At 41.6% G+C, this 24804-nt stretch overlaps 1 protein-coding gene across 1 annotated transcript; it reads left to right on the top strand.

Annotated features, from left to right (window-relative positions):
- Window positions 1-542: 542 nt before the first annotated feature.
- On the top strand, window positions 543-24551 carry LOC149827953 (ras-related protein RABA4d-like). The gene is made up of 2 exons (XM_090019743.1): window positions 543-918; window positions 23854-24551. The coding sequence occupies exons 1-2, from the start codon at window positions 692-694 to the stop codon at window positions 24302-24304; spliced, it is 678 nt and encodes a 225-aa protein (XP_089875869.1). The 5' UTR covers window positions 543-691; the 3' UTR covers window positions 24305-24551.
- The last annotated feature ends 253 nt before the right edge of the window (window positions 24552-24804 follow it).

A 24804-nucleotide genomic window follows, 5' to 3' on the forward strand; every position in this document is an offset into this window, starting at 1 on the left:
AAGAAAAACATAGCCCGATCCGATAAGAATTACATAAACGACCCAGTCCATACTCAGTAAAATAATATTTTTTAAGTTGTTTACATTGTGGATCCTATTCGAAACTCGGTCGAACTCAGGTTTGGTATAAACTTTTATAAACCATACCTGACCTATTTAATAATCGGACCTCATAGCTTTGACCCGGTCCCGGGCAGTTAATCAAACCCCATTCTTTGTAACCAAACCCTGAGGATCTGGTACGGTTCTGGATCGAGTCATATCCGATCCCTTGACACTGGATACACATAGGTCCGACCCCTTTATCCTACGATCCGATTACCGAGTCGGTGTGAGCCTACCCCCGATTCGGGGGACCCATGACGGAGGGAGGAAGCCGTTCGTTTTCGTCCGCAGGGTCCGTCAGTCTCGTGCTGACGTGGCGTCGTCGTCGTGCTCCCAAGCTCCTTTGACTCTCCCCGTGATCGTCCAAACCTTTCCTTTTCCGAAAGAGAAAAAGAATTCCGCGGAAAAGGAGAACAGAGGAAACCCCGGCGGCCCTGATGAGAGAGAGACCCGAAGGTCCATTTTCCTCGATCTGAAGAATTCGGGGAGAAGAAGAAGAATTCCGAGGAAAAGGATTTCTGGCGTTTGTTTGTTTTTCTGATTCTTGCTTGGGTTTCTGGGTTCTGTGGTGGAGGGGTGGGGGAATATGTCGAACCTGTATGGGGATTTCAACCAGAAGATCGACTACGTGTTCAAGGTGGTGCTGATAGGCGACTCGGCGGTGGGGAAGTCGCAGCTGCTCGCGCGTTTCGCCCGCAACGAGTTCAGCCTCGATTCCAAGGCAACGATCGGCGTCGAGTTTCAGACCAGGACCCTCACCATCGACCACAAGATCGTCAAGGCCCAGATTTGGGATACCGCCGGCCAGGAGAGGTGCCTCTCTCACTCTCTCTCTCTGAATTCCTGCTTTTTTTCATAATTTTGTTTAATTTCTCTTTCGCATCTTCGAATTCGGATCTGAGTTCGTTTTTAGTGTTTTGGGTGGAACTTGGGAGTCTTTCATTTCTATTGTTGGGAAACCTGTCTAACCATAATTAGGATTTCAGAAATGTACTAGAAAAAGGAAATATAATATTATATTCGATAATTTTACAATATAACACTGGCCATGTAATTTGCAATTCATTGGAATTCGTTAGGCTTCAAGAAGCGGACTCTGGTGCATATTGATCCAAGAAGAGAAGGGAATGAAAGGACAATGGTCTCGATGATTTTACGATAAATTATTGGTCATGTAATTTTTCATTCTTATAAACGTTGGGATTCATCAGGTTATATATATTCAAGTTATTATTGTTGTTGTTATAGAAATTTACATATAACCCACTAAGGTATGAGGAATTTATGAAGATTTTACATTTAACCGCTTGTATTATCAAAAGTTACAGATAGACACCTCACTTATCTAAATATTGCTCAAATAGATGCTCAGATAAACGGAAATGAAAACCTACCCAATAGAAAACCTCCCAAACCTACCCAATAAGAAACATTTATCGGATTTTTGGTGTTTTTTTCGAAATTCTGACCTTACAGATGCGTTCAGCATTATTGATTTACTAGAAATCAACACTTCGTTCATGCATTTTGGTTGAAAAAAATGGTATTTGGAGCCTAAAAAAATTATGAAATTGTAGGCCATTGTTTTTTGAAGCTTTATAAAATCATATCCATGCATGGGAATCAAATGCTCCAGGAACTGATTCCTATAAAAACAAGCACATAGATCACATCTGTGGTCAGAATTTCGGAAAAAAACACCGAAAATCCAATAAATGTTTCTTAGTGGGGAGGTTTTCATTCCCCCTCAGGTTAATACCTATCAAGTTAGCCTACCTAAAACGCTAATTCGTTAGTAGAATTACTGTTTTGTCCTTCACCATTTCTCATTGCAAAAGAGATGGATTTCCTTTCCTGATTTAATTCATAGAACAAAATCAAGACTTGCATGAAAAACCTAGACTTTTAATCATTCGTTCATCAAATCCTAATCTGTAGATGCTCCTCTAAGATATGGAAACGAGTGACCACCATAGGAAGAGAACAAACGGCCACTGCCCACACAATAGAACAAGCATATTACGACCCAAAGAATCAACTAATATTTAAAAAAATGACCCCACCCATAAAAACTAAAACAGAGTGTACGCATACCCATCAAACACACCCACCATGACCAAATCAACAGAAACCCATCATTAGATATGATTCCGCACATGAAGATCATCCCAGTGAGGTAATTATCCAGATTGTAGGTGATGTGGAGCCAAGTGCAGAGGTTCATGTGCATGGACTCCCAACACTGCAAGATGTTGTCAGGATCAGTAAAGCTCCACAGCATAGCATAATAGGTGTTGGCTTTGGAATGCGAAGAGGCAAGGGGAAAAAGAAATAGAAAGAAGGAAAATGTGAAGCTGCATAACCAGGCAGGCACGTCTATGACTCTCCCTCTCCACCAAGAGGAAGAAAATGCGCTAGGATGTACGGGCTCTCAAATTTGATTTGGACGGCTGGTAACATGAGAGAGAGAGAGAGTCATTTTTGTTAGTTATTAGGAACTATTGATCATAGTTAAATTAACAGCAGTGAATAAAGACACCAGTTTTTAGATAAGTTAGGCACCTATTTGTAATTTTTTATAGTACAAGTGGTTATATGTAAAATCTTTATACCTTAGCCAGTTACGTTCAAATTTCTACTACTACTACTAGTCATGGTTGACATTCTCAGAGTTCAATCTTGGATCGGCCACGTGACTTGGTGACTCAGGCAAGTAATGTTTTTTTATTTAATTTATTAAGAATTCATGATATACATATACATAATAATTTCACTCTCAAAATCGAATAACTTAATGTCCTAAACCCAATTCATAGAGATTTAAAACAAAATTTTGCTAAATTTCATTCATATTTTTCTATTTCCAACATAAGAACATCTAAGATATAACATCATACATTGATGATAATCAATATATCATTAGTTGACTTACTGCATTCATAATCAAGGCAAAATTTAGAATGCTAAGCAAGAACTTAAAAAATGAAATAAAATAGATTATATAAATGAATTAATAGTAATTCTTTCTAGTGACGAAATTCAATTGTTAACCATCATTTTGTAAATAAGCATTATATATTCAACACTGTACTTTGAACACTTTCGCATGCCTTATCTCTAGAAAACTATGCAAGAGAAAGAGCATACCTCATTTCACATATCGGTATCTTAGAAAGTGTAAAGCCCGTGAAAAAAAATCTGTGTCGGACACGTGTCAGACACGTGCCCTGCACGTGTCACGGTCGGTCCGCCGTTTCGGACCCGGATCCGAGCTGGACCCGAGCCCGAACTCGGACCCGACTTCTCGATCGTTCGAGAAGCCTGTGACTTTAAAAGTCACAGGCGTCTCGGGCGAGGGGCAGAACCCCTCTCCCCTTCTCTCTCCTCTGCTCCGTCCCCCTCGCACTGCCGCCGGCGACTGGAGACGCCGGCGAGCAGCTCCGTCCGGCCACCTCTCTGTATGGCTGGCTTCCTGACGATGCAAGCTCCAGCGATCCCCCGCCGACGACCACGTTTCTTCCCCCTCTTGGTTGTGAGGGCGGTGACCTCCGACGACCTGCCATCCAGCGCCGACGACCTTCGAGCACACTGCCACCTCTTCGCTTCCGCCGCTTCCCCTGGAGCCACCAGCAACCCGAGCAGCTGCCGATCGTGCCTCCGACCTCTGCACTGTCTCCCCTTCAGCCGCCGACGACTCGCAGCCGACATCCTCAGCCGACGACGACCAACGATCCTCCCTGCAGTCGCCGAGCGCTGGCGACTCGCCTTCGGTCGCCACTCGTCTCCTCTCTTCTCCGGCTCCCTCTGCCAGTCCGAGGGCGCGCGCCGGTGACCCCGAGAACCTCCTTTCCTTCCTTCGTCCCCTTTTGCCTGACGAAGAAGGTCTTGATGCCGTCGCCATCGTCTTCCTCGATCTCCTTGGAGCCTGTGCTGACGACCTTCCAGCCCCCGACGACTCCCCTGTTGCTGCCGTTTTCGGAGGTAAACCCTCCCCTCTCTTTCTCCTTTGTGCAGGATAGGTCGACAAGGGGGGGCTGAGCCCCTGTCGACACCTCTTGTCGGTAGGGGGGTTAACCCCTCCCCTGCCTTCCTCTGTGAGTCGATCGACAGGGGGACCGAGCCCCCTGTCGTCGCCGCTTTTTCGCAGGGGGATTCCGTTTCCCCCTGTTCTTGCTGGGTCGACAGGGGGGAATCCGCTTTCCCCCTGCCCTTGTTGTGCTGGCAGGGGGGAATCCGCTTTCCCCCTGCCCTTGTTGTGCCGGCAGGGGGCTCTGCCCCCTTGCCATTCCTTTTGTCGGTAGGGGGCTTTGTCCCCCTGCCATTCGCCTTTCGACAGGGGGTTCCTCCCCCCTGTCCCTTTTTTGTGCTCTTGGGCAGGGGGCGAGTTTCCCCCTGTTCTTGATGTCCCAGCAGGGGGCGGAGCCCCCTCCCCCCTGCTCTTCTGTTGCTCCTCGGCTGGGGGCTCTGTCCTCCTGCATTGTGCCAGCAGGGGGCGAAGCCCCCCTGCTTTCCTGTTTTTCGAGCAGGGGCTTGCCCCCTGCATCTCTGTTGTTCTCCGGCAAGGGGCTTTGCCCCCTTGCCTTGTTCTTGTTGCCGGCAGGGGGCTGCGCCCCTGTCTCGTGTTCTGACAGGGGGTGTTCCCCCCTGCCTTGTTGTGGTAGGGAGCTTCTGCTCACTCCCCTGCCTTTCCTTGTGCTAGCAGACAGGGAGCTCCTGCTCCCTGCCTCTGCTGTTGTTGCCAAGCAGGGCTGAGGCCCCTACCTCTGGCACCCTTGTCTGCAGGATGCAGAGTTCTTGTATCTGCCTTCTGCAGGCAGGAGGCCTGGTTGCCTTGTTGCTTCTTGTTTATCTTCGACATATGCTAACGTTCTAAGCTCTCCAGGTTGAACGGTGGATCTAGCTCGCCCTCTGTGGCTCGAGCTCTTGCTTGCCTACGCTGCATGCGTACGAGAACCCGCAACCCCTTAAGGTAGGGGATTCTTGCGTGAAAGGACAATGAACTGATAAATGCTAAAATAAGAAAAGATAACTAAAAGGGGATGATATATGTATATGTATACTATATATACGTATGTCTTTACCTTCAAGGACGCGGTTTCGCGATCCTTGTCCTCTTTACTTTCTCGCACTTTCCTTTCTGTCGTCGCCGCGCTATATGTGCCTAGGCTTTTCATTCCTGTCTTTACATTTTCTGTCTTTTAACTCAAGGACGCGGTTTCGCGATCCTTGTCCTTTTTACTTTCTCGCACTTTACTTTTCTGCTGCCCCGCGCTTTGCGCCCTGACGTTTACTTGCTTATGTCTGCCTTGTTCTCCAGGATGTAATCCTGGTCCTCTTTTACGTTCTTGCACTTTACTTTCTTGCATTTACTTGTTGCCCCGCGCTTTGCACCATGGCCTTGCTTCTGCTTTACTTTTCGTACTTTACCTTCTTGTGCTGTCGTGCTTGCTCTTGCACTTACCTTTTGCATGTGATCGTCCTTACCTTGTTGTTGCCCTTCGTGCATGTATTCTATTCCTGTCGCATGTTTCTTTACTTGCTTTCGCCTATCGTTTGATCGAAGTGCAACCCCCATACCTCGTGAGTTATCCTTTACACTTGCGTAGTCAGTATAGGATCTCCTACCTCACGAGTTGCTTACGTAGTCGCCTGCTTGTGTGTTACGATGATCGAGGTATGATCTCATACCTCGTGTGTAGTTCTAGCGTTCTACTCTCGTAGTGCAGTTTCGTCCAACGAGTCTTGCCCCTCGATTTGCCTTTGTATTAGTATGTGCATGAGTTTGCCTCTTGTCAGCTTGCACTCCCTGAGTGCAACTTCGAGTGCATAGTGTATATCGTTTCACTTGTCTTACAAGCTACGACACACACTTATGCACTTCGGTTCTCCAAAGACATCGTCTTAGGTGTGAACCTACTTTCAAGGATATATAACTTTGTAAAGCAGTGATAGCAACTGAATCTCCTAAATCGATGTATTTGGGATAGGTGTGTTATAACCTTAGTTCGCCTATCTGATACAACTCAGATTGACCTACGCATGAGTAGGGCAGGGACCCTAGCGAGGTACTTGCGCCATCGCTAGATCGACGTTACCTTGCCTCTGATGCGAGACCTAGTTTCTAGGCTTTCTGGTTCAACCATGATTGTAGCGCCTTCCTTCGTGAAGGTATTGTTGGATCTCTTATGAGGGATCCATGTTCTTCCTCTTGTAGTTGTACCTTTAGTTCCGTACGATATGTTTGGACTACGAAGAGCAGGACGAGAGGTCTATAGTAACCTCTAAGCGTGTATTGACACATTAAGTTAATCCTGTTATATTGATTTCGCCTAATAGGCAGATTGCTTGCGATTGTCTAAAGGACCCGAGCACGATCAATTGGAACTGGAATGAGTTCATTGTAGACTTCTGTAAAGCAAAAGTGTTGAGATTTCCTGCGAGAGATCCATACCCCTCTCATCGTGGTTGTACTTTTGAACAGGTACGTTGCGTACTACGATGAGTAGGATGAGAGGTCTATGTCTGCCTCAAACATGCAATGGTATGTGTTTGAGATCACAAGAGTGATGTTTCTGCCCTCACTATGGATTGACCCCTTTTCATCGTGATTGTACATTTGAATAGGTACGATGCATACTGCAGTTTATAGGATGAGAATTGTGTGCTTGCCTCGAACGCGCAATGGCGCGTATAACTCACCTAAATAATAATCATGCGCCTTCACATGCAACATGCTCGATTGGATTGAAAGACCAGAGCATGACAATGGGATGGCGGTTAAGAAATCCTTCGTCGTGCTCATTCGGGATGGTTCATCAAGAGAGAGGATGGATGGTACAAAACTCCGATGGACAGTCATTAATGGCAATCTCGGGCAAAGATCCGACCTTCCCCAGTCATCGGAGGTTAGGGGAAATCCTTTGGGCCACTTCTGCAGAAGTACAGATGCGCATCCATTGGGTCTTTGTTTTGGCCTTTGGGGATTTACTCTCTTGGTCACAGACCGTCCCCTTAGGAAGAGGACTCAGTCAGTCATTCGGGTTATAAAAAAATACATAGCATAATAGACCCCCGAATCGATCTCGGTTGTTTCTACGTTTTGCCTTGTGCGTACCCACAACGGCCTGTTCAATAATGAGACAAGATATAACTTATACGCATGATCATGAGATACACATGTTGTGACGTGCATTGCTTGCTTGCTTGTTAGCTCGGTAGTTAGGTATGCTACTCGTTGAGCTAGGTACGTCTGTCGAGGCATTACCCTTGTTGGTTAAACTGCTTGTGTAGTTCTGCTAAGTAATGACTAGCTTCTCATACTAGTCAATTACTTATAATACTAGCATTATGCTAGTTGTTGCATGTTGTGATATAACTGCTACATGTTTGCCTATCATAGCTACGGGCCGATAGACTGAACCATATAATGGTACTTGTATATAGTACGAGTGTTGTTATGAATACCTGTCTTATGCAATTGCTTTGCTTGACTGGTGAATAGAGTTAGTTACTCTTCACCTATTATATCTGTGGGATTGCTATAGTTGTTTGTTTAGCACCATAATCCTTCTTACTCTTGTACGTAGCTGTTTGCCTTACTAGAGCCTTGCTTACTCTATAGCATGTTTGATTAGATTTGCTAGTCTTGCTTGTTCCTGCTTGAGCTAGCGTTTATCTTGCTTATTGCAGCCTTTGTTCCTTCTTGTCCTTTGCACCCCTACTAGTCTGTTGTGAGACTGATCAATTTTCATGGGCAGGTGGTGAACAGGTTGAGACAGCTTGCGATGGCACGATGACGCGATGCATTCAAGGCAATGCCCTTTCCTGACGTTGCGCTCCTGGGGACACTTTTGATAGATGTGGTATAAAGTTTCTTTGAAAGCATCTCTTCTGATTTAAACTCTGGATTTCTAAAACTGTATTACTAAAACTTGGTTCTTCATTTCATTTCAATAAAATATATATTTGAACTGAAATCGGTTTGTAAGGGGGTAGTCTGCTTTTGTGTTGTAATGCGCCCAAGGTCTAGGGACTTGCTGTTTTGAACCTGATCTTCCGCTGAACTTCTGTTTTAAACTCTGATAAATGATTGATTTCAAAGCTTTCAACCTTTTTCATAAAAGGTTTCAAGTCCACGATTTTGGGGCGTTACAGAAAGGATCAAGAAATTCAAAAGTATTAAATTCCAAGAAAAAACAAAAATACAATGCCAATTCAAATTGCAGAGAAAATAATGTTTATCAAGTGTATTGTGAAAAATCAATAGCAAACCATTTACCAGTTACGAGATATTAATTATTCGCTACAAGCAAAAGATAATCAATCATCCAATTAGGATACTAGAAATAAATAAACTTTTTCAGAAAACAATGACATTGCTATTTCTTTGATTCAATCATTTAACATAATGCACAAATGCATATTCCACCAATTAAAGATATCCAAGAGAGCTCCACAACTATAAGATATCCAATATAACTTCATGAGTGTATCAAAAGTTAGCCATCAGCCATTGCATAGAACAACTGAAAATTTGAAATTTCTATGAGAAAAAGGAGACACCAAGATAATAAAGCAGCTCAAAATTCACACTTTCACAGTTTCAGCTTCACACACACACACACACACAACTTCTCACCTGATTCCTTGTACCTGAATCATTACAAAATGGGTGGCTGGGTGCTCCTCGTTTCCTTGTTTCCTTCCTCATTGTGTAGATCCAACCTCCACGATGTGCTATTCCAATTGGAGAGTCCTCACTCCTGACTCCCTGAGTGATCAAACTCGAGGGAGGGAGAGCTCCCTTGGCGAAACCTCATCGGTTACACCATGACAGATGCACAGGGTTGAGAGGAATGAGGAGTTGAAGACAAGAGAGGGAAGGGGGTTTGAGTTTTTGACCATCCTCTCTCGTAACTCTTACTTTTTTTTGTGTAATGTTATGTTGACTGAATTGGCCATCATCTTAGCCACATAACTTGGCCGACTCAGCTACAGATGGACATATTTTGGGCCAATTCTAGATGATTTTTTTCAAACTCATCCCAGTCATGCGTGATTTGTGACTGCTGAGTCAGCTGAGTTAGCAAGAGACTCAGCTGATTCTTGGCTATTACCAAGTAAGATCCTTTTTGTTGACTTGGTAAGGTGCTGATCCTATATGTTTTGTCCAAGGCGCGAGTTGACTCACTGCGGATCCAACCATGTTGTTGTTGTTGTTGTTGTTGTTATTATTATTATTATTATAGTGTCTTTGTTTTTTAATTAAAGAAAAAAGTATGGCTACACTCTCTAGTAGGAATTCATCGGTCTGAGCTTCATCTGATCAATCTAACCCTGCAGGTGTGTTCGGCATGGTTTGTTTATTAATAATCACACTTTGGATCAAGTTCCTTTGATGTAAAAGCATCATTCTTTTAATTGGAAAACTTGAACACAGTATTGACCATTGATTTTTTCATCTCTTAAGAGACTTGCTTACATAATCAAACCATGTAGAAAATATCTGTAGGGCTTGATTTGCAAAAGATGATGAAATTGTGAAAAACTTTGGTTTCTTTTTTTGTTTTTTTTTGATAGGCAAGCTGGGGTTAGGCAGACCCTTACCAGTTCATTAATGAAAGGTTCAAATTACATTGATCTTCCTAAATAGGAAGCTAATTCATGGATACAAATAATTCATTAGAGATAAAACCCCATTGGATATCAAAGAATGATTGCTGTGCATCAATAAGTTTGTACAGCAAGTCGTACAGTAGAAAACATATTATCCATTTTTTGGAACAGATCTGGATCTCAGATTGATTGATCCCAAGACCCAAAACATGTATCCCCAAAATGTTATGCTGAGAAGATTTCTTTGGATGACAGATTTTTTTTTGAGAAGTTTTAGATGTTGGAGATAAAAAACCACGTTTTAGTAAAGAATCCTTGCTGCCCACATTAGTAGTCTCCTTACTCTTCTCACTGAAGTTACCTCCTTGAGATAAAATTCCCTCATTAGGTGCCTTTCCTCCCTCAAAATCTGAAATTTCCTTGGAAACAGATTTTAAAATAGGTAACATATCCACCAGCTCATTTTTAGTAATCCTAACAGGCTTGCGATTAGTTTCCTCATTAACACTAGATGCTTTCACAATTCACATCGTTAATCACATCCAACTTTGCAGACTCACCAGGAACAACCTCTGACAGCACCATCCAATTGCAAATCCTTTATGGACTCCTCCAGAATAGTCTTATCAGAACTCTCCTCCTCAACAGGTATAGGAGTCTCCGTGGAAGAGTCCTGAAAAGCTTGTAACCCTTGTACAAGAACTTCCTCATTAAGCAACTAATCACCTGAATTCTCATCTTGAATTTGTATGCCTAATCTGTCCTTGATCTGAACATCAGATTCACAATCATGCCCATCTGAAGTATTAATTTCATTCACTAACTCTGCAAATTTAGGTTGGGATGATAATCTAACTTCTGACTTCTCTTCCACAGCCAATCCCAAAACTGAATCAATATTAGAGTTATCAGAAACTCTAAGGCAATTAAGGCTTTCATCATTAACAAGTGGATTAACTCTAGGACTGTTGTTATTGAACAAGAGATCCTCCTGAATCTCTAAGTTAATTAGAGCTGAAAATCTTTTATCTGAAGCACCCTTACCTTGAGAGGAACAATTTCCATCAACTTGTGAATCAGCCTTGGCATCAACTTTCGGAGCAGTATTATCATGCTCTAGCTGAGCACGAGAAGCATTGGGCACATAATCTTTCCCAGATTTTGGAACCCTTTTTTCTTTTCACTGTTTGCCAATCTTTTCGATCACCAGATTTCTCGTTGCCTCCTTCACCAACACTTTTTGATGCAGGGCAGGATGGACCCAGACCCATACAGCAAATGGAGATTGTCTCGGGGTCGGGACCAGACCCGAGATCCGGATCCAGATGGGGCCTTTAAATCCCCTCTAGGGTAGCGTGTGGAAGACAAAGAACTTTGAAGATTAGCAGCAACCTCTCTTTGTTTATTTTCAGAATTGTTTTTCCTTCCAGTCGTGCCCCTTTTCCCTATTTTATTTTCATTTCATTGTTCGTTCTCTGTCATTCTACATTTATTTACATTGTTCATTGGATTTTATTATCAAATAAAGTTTAAGGTCCATCATTCACGTTGGGCATTCTCTCCTTTTCTGCACAACGCACGATCATGAGGGTCGTGCCTTCATCAGTCGACAACAACAGCGTAACAGCCAATCCTCCTGACTGCATCAAATGGTATCAGAGCCCAGTACCCAAACCCAGTACCCTTACCAGGCCCAAGCCTTTAACCCAACCCAGATCCAGAATCCCGTACCAAACCCAATCCACTGCCCCTACCCTAATCCAACCCATAACCCAGACTTGTACCCACCTAGAGCCCAGACCTGGCAGCCCCATCCCCCTTACCTTGGACCCCCTGTCATACCGGTACCACAACGCCGACCTCAGATGGCTCCCGCCCACGGGCTAGCCAGACTGAGGCAGATTCAGCAGGGACTGGCGCAACCAGAGCGCCGACAACAGGTCGTCGAAATTCGCCAACCCCAGCAGCCAGGCGAACAAGACCACAGAGATGAAGTAGTGTGGGATGATGACACCTTCTAGAACGAGCATCCTGCAGAAATGGTGGAGGCCCGACAGCAGAGAGCACCAGAGCTCCCCTCCACGTATGGGGTGAAGTTGGAGCTTTCAGAGTTCGCAGGTCGGTTCAATGAGGAGCAGTTCTTCGATTGGTCATATGTCGTCCAGTTCTTCTTCGACTACCACAATGTCATCGAGTACTGTCGTGTCTCCCTAGCCTCTACCCGGTTGAGAGGCCTAGTACAAACATGGTGGGTTGAGCTGCAGAGGTCGAGGGAGCAGCAGAGATTAGAACACGTACGGACTTGGGAAGAGATGCAGAGGTTGATGCAATCTAAGTTCGTGCAGTCAGATCACGCTGAGAGGGCCTACAAGGAGTACCTGACCCTGCGTCAAGGCACCAATACTATGGCAGAGTACACCGCTGAGTTTCATCGTCTTTCCCTACGAGTGCAGATCGAGGAGACCGCCCGCCAGCAGGTCATGAGGTATATTTTTGGTCTCCGTCCTGCTATTTTTGACGACTTCAATTGTATCACAGTCGAGTCATTAGATCAGGCGAATAGTTATACCATGAATGTGGAGGAGAAATTGAAAAGGAGGCAGGAACATAGGACACCTCGTAGTGATCAGTCCAGTCAACCTAAGTCGAGTTTCCCAACTAGGGGAGCGAGCTCCCCTATGAATAGGGATGACAGTGGGGCGGGGCAGGGCGGGGGACAAGGTCTCCACCCCCGCCCTGCCTCAAGATTTTATCCTCCACCCCCGCCTCTATCCCGACGGGGAATGGATTTTATCCTTCATCCCCGCCTTCATCCCCGTTTCATGTCCTCTATCCCCGGTTCAAACGGGGATGAGGCGAGGCGGGGCGGGGATATTGCGGGGAAAAGTGGTCGGGGCGGGGATGAGGCGGGGATCGTGGCGGGGACGGGGCGGGCGGGGAAAAGTGCACGTCCATCCCCGCCTCCACCCTCGGACAAGGATGGATTTTAATCTTCGTCCCCGCCTCCATCCCCGTTTCATACCCTTCATCCCCAGTCCAAACGGGGCGAGGCGGGGCCCCGCTTTCCTCCGGTCCACTGCCATCCCTATCTAGGAAAGAAGACGCAAAGTCTACCCCTGGAGTCGGCCCTAGCAAACCTGATTAGTCTGGACCCGCGTACCACACCTGATCCAAAGGTAAGCCCAGTGAGTCCACCGTTCATTGTTTTAGGTGTCAAGAGTTAGGTCATATTGCGTCCAAGTGTCCCACCGTGAGTAGGAACACCAATCTGGCAGAGGGCATTGTTGAATCAACATCCGATAGTGAGGGCGAGGCTGAGTCGCTTGTTGCGGGAGATGACGAGATGAAAGTCATAGAGTTTGATGGCAACATCGAAAATTTGTTAACCATCTGTCATGTTTTGACCACATCCCGAGAGTCAGCACCGACAAAATGGTTGTAAAATAATATTTTTAAAACCCGGTGTAACTTTGAGGGGCGCGCATGTGATGTTATCATTGATACCAGGGCGTGCGAGAATATGGTGTCCGAGAGTGTCGTATCCACCTTGAACCTAAAAACGGAAAAATTGTCCCAACCTTATAAAATGGCATGGTTCAAGAAAGGGAATGAGGTATCCATCACCCTGCGTTGTCTAGTTTGGTTTTTCATGGGGGAGCATTACCATGATGAAGTGTGGTGTGATGTGGCCCCTATGAGCGTGTGTCACATCTTTTTGGGACATCCCTGGCAGTTTGACCGTAAGACCATCCATGATGGTCGTAGGAACACGTACACATTTGTCTTTAAGGGTCATAAGATAGTTCTCCTTCCCACCAAGGAGACCGGGTTTCCCCGACTAGCGGGCCTATTTGACCGATCTTACCTCCTTTGGCTGTCTGAAAATTGGCACCTTTCTCCTACATTTAATGTGTCTGATCTAAATGCTTACTGTGGAGACAACAAGTCGTCAGAGCCGACTTCTTTCCAACCAGGGGAGAATGATGCAGGGCAGGACGGACCCAGACCCATACAGCAAATGAAGATTGTCTCGGGGCCGGGACTGGACCCGAGACCCGGATCCAGATGGGGCCTTTAAAATCCCCTCTAGGGTTGCGTGCGGAAGACAGAGAACTTTGAAGATTAGCAGTAGCCTCTCTTTGTTTATTTTCAGAATTGTCTTTCCTTCCAGCCGTGCCCCTTTTCCCTATTTTATTTTCATTTCATTGTTCGTTCCCTGTCATTCTATATTTATTTACATTGTTCATTGGGTTTTATTATCAAATAAAGTTTAAGGCCCATCATTCACGTTGAGCATTCTCTCCTTTTCTGCACAACGCATGACCGTGAGGGTCGTGCCTTCATCAGTCGACAACAACAGCGTAACAGCCAATCCTCCCGACTGCATCACTTTTCCTAGAACAGTTATCTGCTCCATGTGATCGAACTTGACAAAATGAGCAGATACAAGTAGATGACTCAAATTCAATCTTAAGATCATTTATAAACTCCTCACCAAGATGAATAGGAATCTGATCCATCATCTCCATGTTGACTGGAAATTCAAGAAGTAATCTTGCATAATCATATCTCACCTCTGCTCTAGTTCAATCATCAACAGAGATCAACTTAGCCTCCAAAGACTGCTATCAACCAGTATACATCATGAACCCATAAGGCGGGAGGTAAACAATGCTCACGGAACGAAACTAGTAAGGATTTAAGACCATGAAACTTAGGATGGCCAGACCCATCCCAAGTCTCCATTAAGAGAGTCCTACCAGCCACAACCCAAAGGCCTCTAGAGAGCACAAATAATAAATCTTCACGTTCCTCGAAAACCACCAAAAACTTGGCAAATATGAGAAATATAGATTGGAATAAAGTTTCCATAACTTCAATAGTTCAAAGTCACGTTCCATTGGCCTCGAGTCCCACTTACATACCAAAGAAAAGGAGAAACATCTCTTTTTTCCCTCAAAACTGTTGTGGTATGTGAATTAGATTTCATACCTTTGTTATCCAAAGGAGGAGTCAGATCTCTATTGGGAGGGGGGATCAAAGGTGCACCAACAATCTGAACCCACGATTTAACCTTCATCAGATGTCCATCATGAGAAAGGGATTCTGTAACATGGACATGAGCATGAGCAACCTCTTCTCTCTCAAGGAAAGAGGGAGAAAAAGCCTTAAGGGAGGGCCACCCCCCAAGAGCTCTCGCCCACTCCCTCTTTCTCGAAAAACTTTGGTTTCTACCAGAGAGCAAAGTGCAATTGAGTACAGCCAATATTTTCTATGGTTGGTTAATGTGTGAGCCCTTTCTTGGTCTTGTGTTATCATTTCGACAAGGGTTAAGTATTTCTCATGCACATGGCCCAGTCTAACAATGTGCTGAAATGCTCCATTCTCGGAGTGGTAGCCAGAAAGATTTCTGAATGCCGGTCTTCTATCCAGAAAATTTAAAATATTTCTTGGAGTTTGTTTGGCAGACCGGCACATGTTTAAAGGTGATAAGTGGACGACAGCCTGTTTGGAATGTTGGCAGAAATATATGAGAAGTTTAAAGGTGACTTCATTTGCTGTGATTGTTGGAAGCTATGTGGAATGAGGCTTTGATGTAGGTCTGGTATTTATTTGATACCGTTAACACTGGGTGCTTTGAATGGAAAACTGAAAAGAAAATATTTTCTTAACCAAATTCAGTGTTTGATAATTCAAATAAGCATGAAAAAGTAAGGAGGTTTGAATTTCCAGGGTCTGTTTGTGGATCTAATGTGTGTCAAAAATATTGGTCATTATCATTTAAAGCAACATTAATGTCACTATGAATAATTTAAGGATCGTATATGACATTGATCTCTGCATTGAGTTGTTAAAATTTGTAATCATGGTATTATTTAATTTTTCTTGTTTTGGATTACCTGATAAGAGAGCCCCCATATAAGGCTTTCTGTTCTTCATCTGGAAGATTGTCAATTTATAGATTGCCAAAGAAAGGGAATGTTAAATTACCCATGAAGAAAAATTGGACCATTTTATTATGTGGATGTTCAAGGGTAACAGCGAAGGGAGATCTAGCGAATGGACTGAGTCATAGTTTAAAAACTCGCTGGGTCAACCCAGTGACTTGGTTGACTCGGCCAGGATTGCCCAGTCACTATGTCAAAAACGAGTACAAACTTGTTTTGTACAAAACTCGGCCGAGTTACCGAGTTGACCGGGTCGAGTCACTGAGTTGACCTGGCCGAGTCATGAGCAAGTCATGGGCGAGTCATGCATATATATACATATATAATATATTTTATATATAATTACATATATTATATGAAATATAATATAAATATATGTATATTATATATAAAAATATGGTTATACGTATATTAATAAAATTATACATTAAATATATTATAAAATATCATATAATGCATATTATATATAATATATTGATAAAATACTATAAAATATACGTAGTATATACATATATTTATATATTTTATATAAAATATAAAGTTAACATGACCCGGCTGAGTCACGGGTCACTCAAGGACGAGCCGAGTGATGAGTCAACGAGTTTTAAAACCATGGACTGAGTACCCTTCTACATTGCAAGGTACTCGGTCCAATCACTGGATGTGACACATCCATTCATTGGGGAGGGGGTTCTCATAAATGGATGTATGGCATGCATTTCATTGAGCAGAGTACTGGATCTTCTTTTGTTAACAGTGTATGTAACTATACTTTTGAAGACTTAAAAGCAAAGTGTTTGACTTGACCTGGCTGGGCTGATTGAATGGTCAACTGCAAACAAGGTCATGAACACAATCCTTCCCCTGGTTTGAGAAAACATTGTGAACTGTCTTAAATGAACATTTCGACATATACAGGTGAACTGGTTGTTGCGAGATGGTCAAATCCTGAATATGTAATTATGTTTTCCTTTTCACTTATTTAATCTTATCTTTTTGGTTTTTATTTGCTTGAGAAATAACTAAGAAAATAGTAAACAAATCCATTTTATAAGAATCTCTTAAACTCTTATACAGACTGCATGATTCACCAATCACCTCTATGGCTTTTATTTAGGTTATACAGATTATTCCATCTTTATTTATCAGTGGTGCTACCAACTTCCACTGATCTGCACCCAGGTATAAGACTCTATAGGCCTCTAACCTGATGCGACTTCTATCAGTTCACAAGCAGGACCAGAAAGGAGAGGTGCATACCTGTGGAGTGAAGTGTAGACCACTTGACGGTCTTCGTTTGGTGCATGTGCATGTAGACACATGCACACACATACATATACACACACATTCAAAACATTGCAACATTGTTGGAAGCTTTTCACAAAATGATATTTAAGCTATTCTATGGTTAATCCAGAAAATATCTGCCATTTGCTATGTACTGCAGGATTATCATAAAAAAAGTTCCAGTTTAAATGATAAATTTGTCTACTTCATTGTGTTTAAAAGGTTTAAGGATTTCCCTAATATTATATTATTGCAGAAAGCATCAAATCTTCCTTTTTCTTCTTTTTCAATTTTCCTTCTTTAAAGTTGCCAAGATCCTAAGAAAGACATTTCTTCTGATGTCCTCACAAATAACTGCCTCTCCAAAAAATTGCCTGCATTATTGTTCGTAAACACACACGGGCACATGCACATGGTTGTCCAGGTTGACCCAATGGTTGGGTTTATTTTGAACTTACTGTTTAATCAAAATAGTTCAAGTCATGAAGCAGTTTTGTAACATTTTTCTCAATGTGAGTACTTTCGTGTGAACCATGTTCTACAATAGAGTGGACTATATAGCTGTTCTTTCCATGTTCTAGATCCAGCAGAGTTACTTCTCTGTAAATATTCAAGTTAATTCTTTCTTCTCCATTTTCATGTCAGTCAGATATATATATATATATATATATATATATATATATATATATATATATATATATATATATATATGTGTTGTGTTTTTTCATAATGCATTTCTAATTTCATTCTTTCATGACTGTTGGGGTACACTACAGCAAGTTACAGAATTGTTTCAACCTATGTCACATGGGTGCGGGTGTGGGGATGCGGCACTTCCAAAAAACTTGGGTGTGGGGGTGCGGCAAAAAAAAAAATATATATATATATATATATATATATATATATATATATATATATAATAACCAGTTTTTTTTTTTTGCTGGTGTGTTTGTTTGAAGACTTGTAACCCACGTTCTGCTTGTTGTGTACTTTGGCGCAACGGGACAAAATTGATGAACCGAAAGGATTGGCAATCTGATCGACCCAGCCTGCTGCGTTCTGCTAACTGTCATGATTCAATCATGTCTGAAACTCCCTGGTCTTCACGAAAAAAAATATAAGCGAAAGGTTTGATGTGGTTTGTTGGAGAGAGAGTCTTCACGAGGCCTACGACTCCACTGCCACTGCCACGCCACTGCCTAGGGTTCTTCAAATTTCATTTTATATACAGTTGCACACAGATCTCCAGTCTAGACTCTGGATGACAGCTAAAAGAAATTTATTGGATTTGACATGTGGAAAAGAGAGGTCTACACCAGGCTACGGCTAGAGCACCCATCTCAGATCTCCAGTCTGGACTCTGGATGACAGCTAAAAGAAATTTATTGGATTTGACATGTGGAAAAGAGAGGTCTACACCAGGCTACGGCTAGAGCACCCATCTCGTCAAGAGAAAAGTGAATACTAATAGCCACCAAGGCTACCACCACCATTATCATTTATTATGGAGAGAGAAAATCCTTGACGAAGAAAGATCTGGATGGTTGAAGGATAAAGACTTCAAAAGGCTCTTGAATTTTGGTTTTAATTTTTGAGGAAGATGGATCATCATTTCCAAGTTAACCAACGCTGCGAATTCATTGTTTGGAGGCAGAAATAGCATGGGATGCCAACAAAGCTCGTCAGATGTTGTGGATACTAGTGCCCCCTTTATAAAACAAGAGCAGCAACAGCAAGCAGGCATTGGTTGTTCCATCCTTTCATTCTCTCATCACTACCTGCAGGGATCAAGCAAGGGGTGGGGAGAGGTGAAGAATCTGAAAGTCCTCGTCAGGGAATAGGCAACTCTAAAGAGACCGAAGCTATCAAGGCCAAAATCAAAATCAAAATCCAGCAAGGGGCAGGTCACGCTGCGCGGTCAGCTGTCAGCAAATTTTTTTTTTTAAAATTCCGCAGCCCATTTCACAGGGCAAATTTAAAAAAAAAATCAAAAAATTGGACCAAAATGACCCTGGGTGCGGTCAACGCACCCAGGGTCGGGTTGACCGCACCCGGTGCCGCACCCGCATCGCGTCGCGTCGACGCGGGTGCGGCACCTGTCTGGCCGAATCCCTGTGACATAGGTTTCAACTGATCCAAACATGTAGGTGAATAGTGTATTTAAACCTGAAGGGAGAATTGAATATTTGGATGAATCTAAGCTCTCACATGATACTTCTTTGAAGCTTTTGTTCGGGCCACCACAACAAGCAGAATGATAGAACATAATTGAAGATGATAGGATATAAGGGAGTGATGAAAGTTGAAAATGCCAATGTCACCAAGTCTCATTTTCGTTGAAATAGGAGGTAAAGTATATGCGCTGGGAGATAGATATTGTGTTTGATATGGCGATATTCTCCTTTTTATACACTTGACAAATATTTTCTTTGCCTTCAGATCATGCAACGAACACTCATTGTTAGGAAAAGACACACTTAAGATTGATACTCCTCAGTCAAATAAACAACCGGCAATTCAGATTGAGGATGCATATGAACATTGGGTTGACTAGGTAAATTTGAATTCTCAATGGAGTAAAATGTGAATCACGTGACTGCATAGGAGAAGAAAAACTTATGGGCTGATGCATATTTTCAGGAGTTATGCTAACACCTCTATGGATGGTTAATGGAGTTACAGTGGCAGAGGTCTACTTTTGTCCACATTTTTAGGAATTTAAGAGAAATTAGCGGAAGGATGGTTAATGGGAAAGTTTTATAGGACGACTATTAGGCCCGCTTTACTATATGGTACGGAATGTTGGGCTGCCAAGAGACATCATATTCAAAAAATGAGTGTAGCTGAAATGCGTATGGATGTGTGGAAATACAATAAAAGATAAGATTCAGAACGAGGAGATACGTAAGAAGGTAGGCGTTGCACCCATTGAAAATAAGATGAGAGAGAATCGTTTGCGGTGGTTTGGACATATTCGGCGAAGGCCTAATGATGCTCCAGTTAGAAGGATGGAGAAATGGGAAAATATATTAGTTAAAAGAGGTCGGGGTAGGCTTAGAAAGACATGGATGGAGATGATAGGAAAGGATATGAATGCTTTGAACCTCACTGAGGACATGACATTGGATAAAAATGATTGGAGGAGAAGGATTCATGTGGAAGACCCAGAATGATTTTCTTTTTTGGTTCATATCGCCGACCCCAATTGTTTTGGGATGAAGGCGTAGTTGTTGTTGTTGTTGTTGTTGTTGGTGTCCTTGTGAAATGAATCCCCAAAGAAAAGAAGAATTGTGGGCCCAGTGAGAGTTCCAATCTCACTCTAATCATGAAAACGAGCTGCATGCCTACATCACTATACGACCAGGGGCGTCACTTTGTAGACAAATCTAGCCATGGTAGAGTTAGAAGTAGAGGCAGGCATTTCATTAAATGTGGCAAATTTAGTTCTTTCGGCACTAATGGTAAGAGAAAAGAAAGGGCATAAAGAAGTGGACAAACCTATTATTTTCTTAAATTCTCCAGGTTCTGCGATATTGGATTAACTATTGGCAGATAATGTGGACACTAGCTTCAACAAACATTGTTGCAAAAACCATTACAAGATACATGAAATGTAGACATTGCAAAAGATGCATGCTCTAATTTTGATAGTAGGCATAGAAGATGAAGACTTCTCAACACTCAAAATCAAGGTTGTAAAAATTGTATAACCCATATCGGCCAGGACCAAAGATAAGTATCATATCGTAAAAAATCATATGTTTTAGTTAAAACATCTAAAAAGTCCAAAAAAATCAGGAGAATTCAAAAAAAATCATAACACAAGAAACAATGATGAATTTGATAAGATAAAACTATAATATCACATATCAAAACAATTATATGCTATGAATGGCATGCATATCTTACAAGAAAAATGCAAACTATATATATATATATATATATATATATATATATATATATAACAATGAAACTAAGCTAACAAGCCACAAGAGTTATAATAGTATGTGATTACATAAACAAATACAATATCATAAATTGTTTTTCAATACTTACAATTTGTACGTAATCAAGTTTTTTAAAATTCAAACAAACTTGATCTAGATAATATCAGTCATGATTATCATCATCTTTTTTTTTTTGCAAGAAATCTCCCAAATCACTCTTAAATTTGCCTCAAGGGGCCTTATATGTTAAACAAAAATCAAAATAACTGCAACTTAAATTGCAGTTAGTGTATCATAAGATGTGCCTCATATTGGGATGTATTGTAAGATATATGGGCATATATTTTTTCCATACATATTGTAAGGTACACCCGGTACAGTTAGATAAACACTCATGTTGAGATACAGGTGTGTATCGTATTGGGACACCTAATAGATACGATACATATAGCATATTGTGTGATATGCTACGATACTTACAACACTGATCAATTGTTTTGGTGATTCCTCTGATTTTATGGCTTTTAATCTTTCTCCATTCTATTGTCTCCTGTACACAATGCTGTTATCTGTTACCATTCCATTAACATGGATTGCGAAGCAAAATATTGGTGCCTCAGTCTTCTTCTTGCTTCTTATGCATTACTTTCTGTCACGGCCTCTTTAAGTGATTTCCACATTGCTACAGTGATTTATTAGGAATACCAGAGCTGAAGTAGAAGTACCCTTTAGCTCGTTCTTGAAGAACCATCTTCTCAGCTTCGGTAGTTTATGAAGCTTTGTATTTATCTTTTGGGTCTGATATACTAGTTTTAACCACTGTGTATTTCACTAGCATGATGGAGTTAAAGGTTAATTAGGATCCTGGAGATTCTGTTTCTCTTAAGCGATTTTTATTGGTAGGTTGGCTAGGCGAAGCTAATATTTGATAAGGATCAGATTTTATTCAATGTATGAACTAAAGCTCTGTGCTATTTGATGCTGGGAGTTTGCTGGTTGAACAATTTTTGGAAACCTGCTTGGTGGCAATTTTTTTGAATTGGGGAGTGCAATTTCTTAGAGTTATTGTAGAGAACATCCTTATAAAGCAATAAAGGTTTAGCTTGTTATTTTTCTTACATTGTCATCTCCTTCCAGTCGATACCTCTATTCGGTTTTATTACATGATTAACATCCTTTACTTCCATTAGTATGACAAAAATCATGTCGTCAATACCCTGTGGACACTTCAGGATCTGTTAAGGTCAAGCTAAGGTGCCTACTTAGTTGTCAAAGGCGGTAGGTGGATCCTAGGCGGTGAGCCCTAAAAAGACTAGGCTAGGCGGACTACCGGTACCCCAATTAAATTTTTTTAAAAAATACACAAAATATATAAAATTGTAAACAAACTGCTAAAAATTAATAACAAACATGTATACAGCATAAAATCAATCAACAATAAGCAATAGACAAAACACACGTCGTCGAATACTAATACTGTAAAACAATTATATTAAATAACCTACTAAAAAAACTTAAGAATAAATGAACAATTGAATCAACAAACCATACAACTAACTCTGAAACATATATATATATATATATATATATGTGTGTGTGTGTGTGTGTGTGTGTGTGTGTGTGTGTGTGTGTGCGCGCGCGCATGCTCACGCATAGCATCTGTCTGTGTGCATGTGTGTGAACTGGGAAAAAAATAGGAAAAAAAATTATATATGAATTACATACACAGGTATATATAACTCATAAACAGTCAACTAGAAATATAAGTTATATAACCCAGAAATATCACTTAGAAACATAACTTAGAAACAGTCAACCATAAATATAACTTAGAACAGTCAAACAAATTATATATGAATTACACACACAGAAATATATATATAAATAAAACATGCAAACACAAAATATATATAATATAATATTATAATAGCTGAAATAAAAAATATATAATATAATTGAAACACAATATTATCAGTTATATATATATATATATATACATCTAAACAAACATAAAGAACCTCTTTATCTTCCTTCTTTTTAGTAAAAGATAGCTTAGGTTCCGAATCGGAACCATCCACAATCCCCCATAGGCCTTTTCCCCATATGTGGTGCTTCATGATTGAAACCCATGTTACATAGTTTGTATCGTTCAATTTCATAGACATGATGGTGTCTTTATCATTGTCATCCATCGATTACAAGGAGAGAGAAAGAATAGGGATAGAAGAGAAACAAGAAGAGAAGTGAGAAAAAGAAAGAGATACAATACAATAAGATGTGGAATCTTTCCCAACGAAGTGATAAAACACTTCTCTTCAAGTGGCGAACACTTTTGCAAACGGGCATGAAAACCGATGCAGCTTTTCTTTAGGGTCTAATACTTCCGCAGCTCTGATACCATGAAATGAGATGATGATCTTCCAAACACGAACTGAGATTCGAAATGATGTCTTAACAAGACATTTAATTAAGCATAACCCTTAAAAAGGGTATAAAAGGAAACAAAAAGGAATAAAAATATTCTTTTATTGAACAAGGAGAAAGCAATGCTTAAGAAGCATTTTACTTACATTACAAGAGGGGCTGTACCCCTATATATACACAGTATGAGAGAGGGAGAGAATGAGGGACTCAATAGAGTCGTTGGACTCAGTCCAACGGCTCTAAATAGAGCCGTTAGACTAGAGTCCAACGACTCTTGCTAGTCAAGTCTCAAGACTTGACTAGTTATGTCATTCTAGTTCAAATTGAACTAGATGACAAAAAACAAAAAACAGAAAAAGAAAAAATACAGAAAAAGAAAAAATATTATATATATATATATAAGTTTACATTTTAACAAAATACGACTAGTGGAGATTATCAGAAAAGTTGAAAAGAACGGTTATGCAAAAATTTCTTTTGTGTGGTGCTATCACAAAACTCATTCATTGCTGATATTGCATGTGCAGATACCGGGCTGTCACAAGTGCTTACTACAGAGGTGCCGTTGGAGCCATGCTAGTGTATGACATGACAAAGCGCCAGTCTTTTGATCATGTGGCTAGGTGGCTTGAGGAACTCCGAGGCCATGCCGCCAAAAACATTGTCATCATGCTGATCGGTAACAAGTGTGACCTGGGAAGCCTGCGGGCTGTCCCTACTGAGGACGCCAAGGAGTTTGCGGAGAGAGAGAACCTGTTCTTCATGGAGACCTCGGCTTTGGAGGCCATCAATGTAGAAACGGCATTTCTTACTGTATTGACAGAGATCTACAGGATTATTAGTAAGAAAGCACTTGTAGCCAACGAGGATGGTGAGGGAGGTGGCAATGCTTCTTTGCTCGAAGGAACGAAGATCATTGTTCCTGGTCAGGAGCCGGCACCTGATGTGAAGAAGCAAACTTGTTGCATGTCCACCTAGGCTTGCTGGAAGATGAGTTTCCATCAATGCTCGCATGCTGTAATCATTTTTGTTTGTAATATTTTTTTCAAATTTTTTATTTCTCCTTCGGTCTGATTGATAGGAACATGGCCAATTTACCTGCTTTTTGCTGTTCTTGATTAGTGCATTCCCACTTTCGGAGGGGTACCTAGACACATTTGAAGAGAGAAGTTTTTGTGTTTAATGCAGGTCCCTTAATAGGAGGAAGATCTAGAATAACATTTGCAGATTATTATTATTATTATTAAAAATCAAGCCAGAGTCATCATGGAAGATCAAGTGCAATGTGATTGCACACTTTTGGTGTGCTACTGCATCTGATCACCTTCCATCTTCTGTTGGGGCCCACAGCTGACAGGCTGTACCCCAAAGATGGTGGGTGATCAGGTGCAGCTGCACACTAAAAGTGTTCCATCACATTCCACCTGATCTTCCCTCTAACTGAGGCAGTTACTTGATACTGTTGATATCTAGAGCAC

This window comes from Nuphar pumila, chromosome 10 (genome assembly GCF_984573655.1).
Source record: "Nuphar pumila chromosome 10, dmNupPumi1.hap1.1, whole genome shotgun sequence".
NCBI lineage: Eukaryota > Viridiplantae > Streptophyta > Magnoliopsida > Nymphaeales > Nymphaeaceae > Nuphar > Nuphar pumila.

What these genes read in the sequence shown, in the direction of transcription:
- LOC149827953 (XM_090019743.1), top strand. Translation starts at nt 692, where the DNA reads ATGTCGAACCTGTATGGGGATTTCAACCAGAAGATCGACTACGTGTTC. An exon ending in GATACCGCCGGCCAGGAGAG is followed by an intron (nt 919 to 23,853) that starts GTGCCTCTCTCA and finishes TTGCATGTGCAG; the next exon opens with ATACCGGGCTGTCACAAGTG.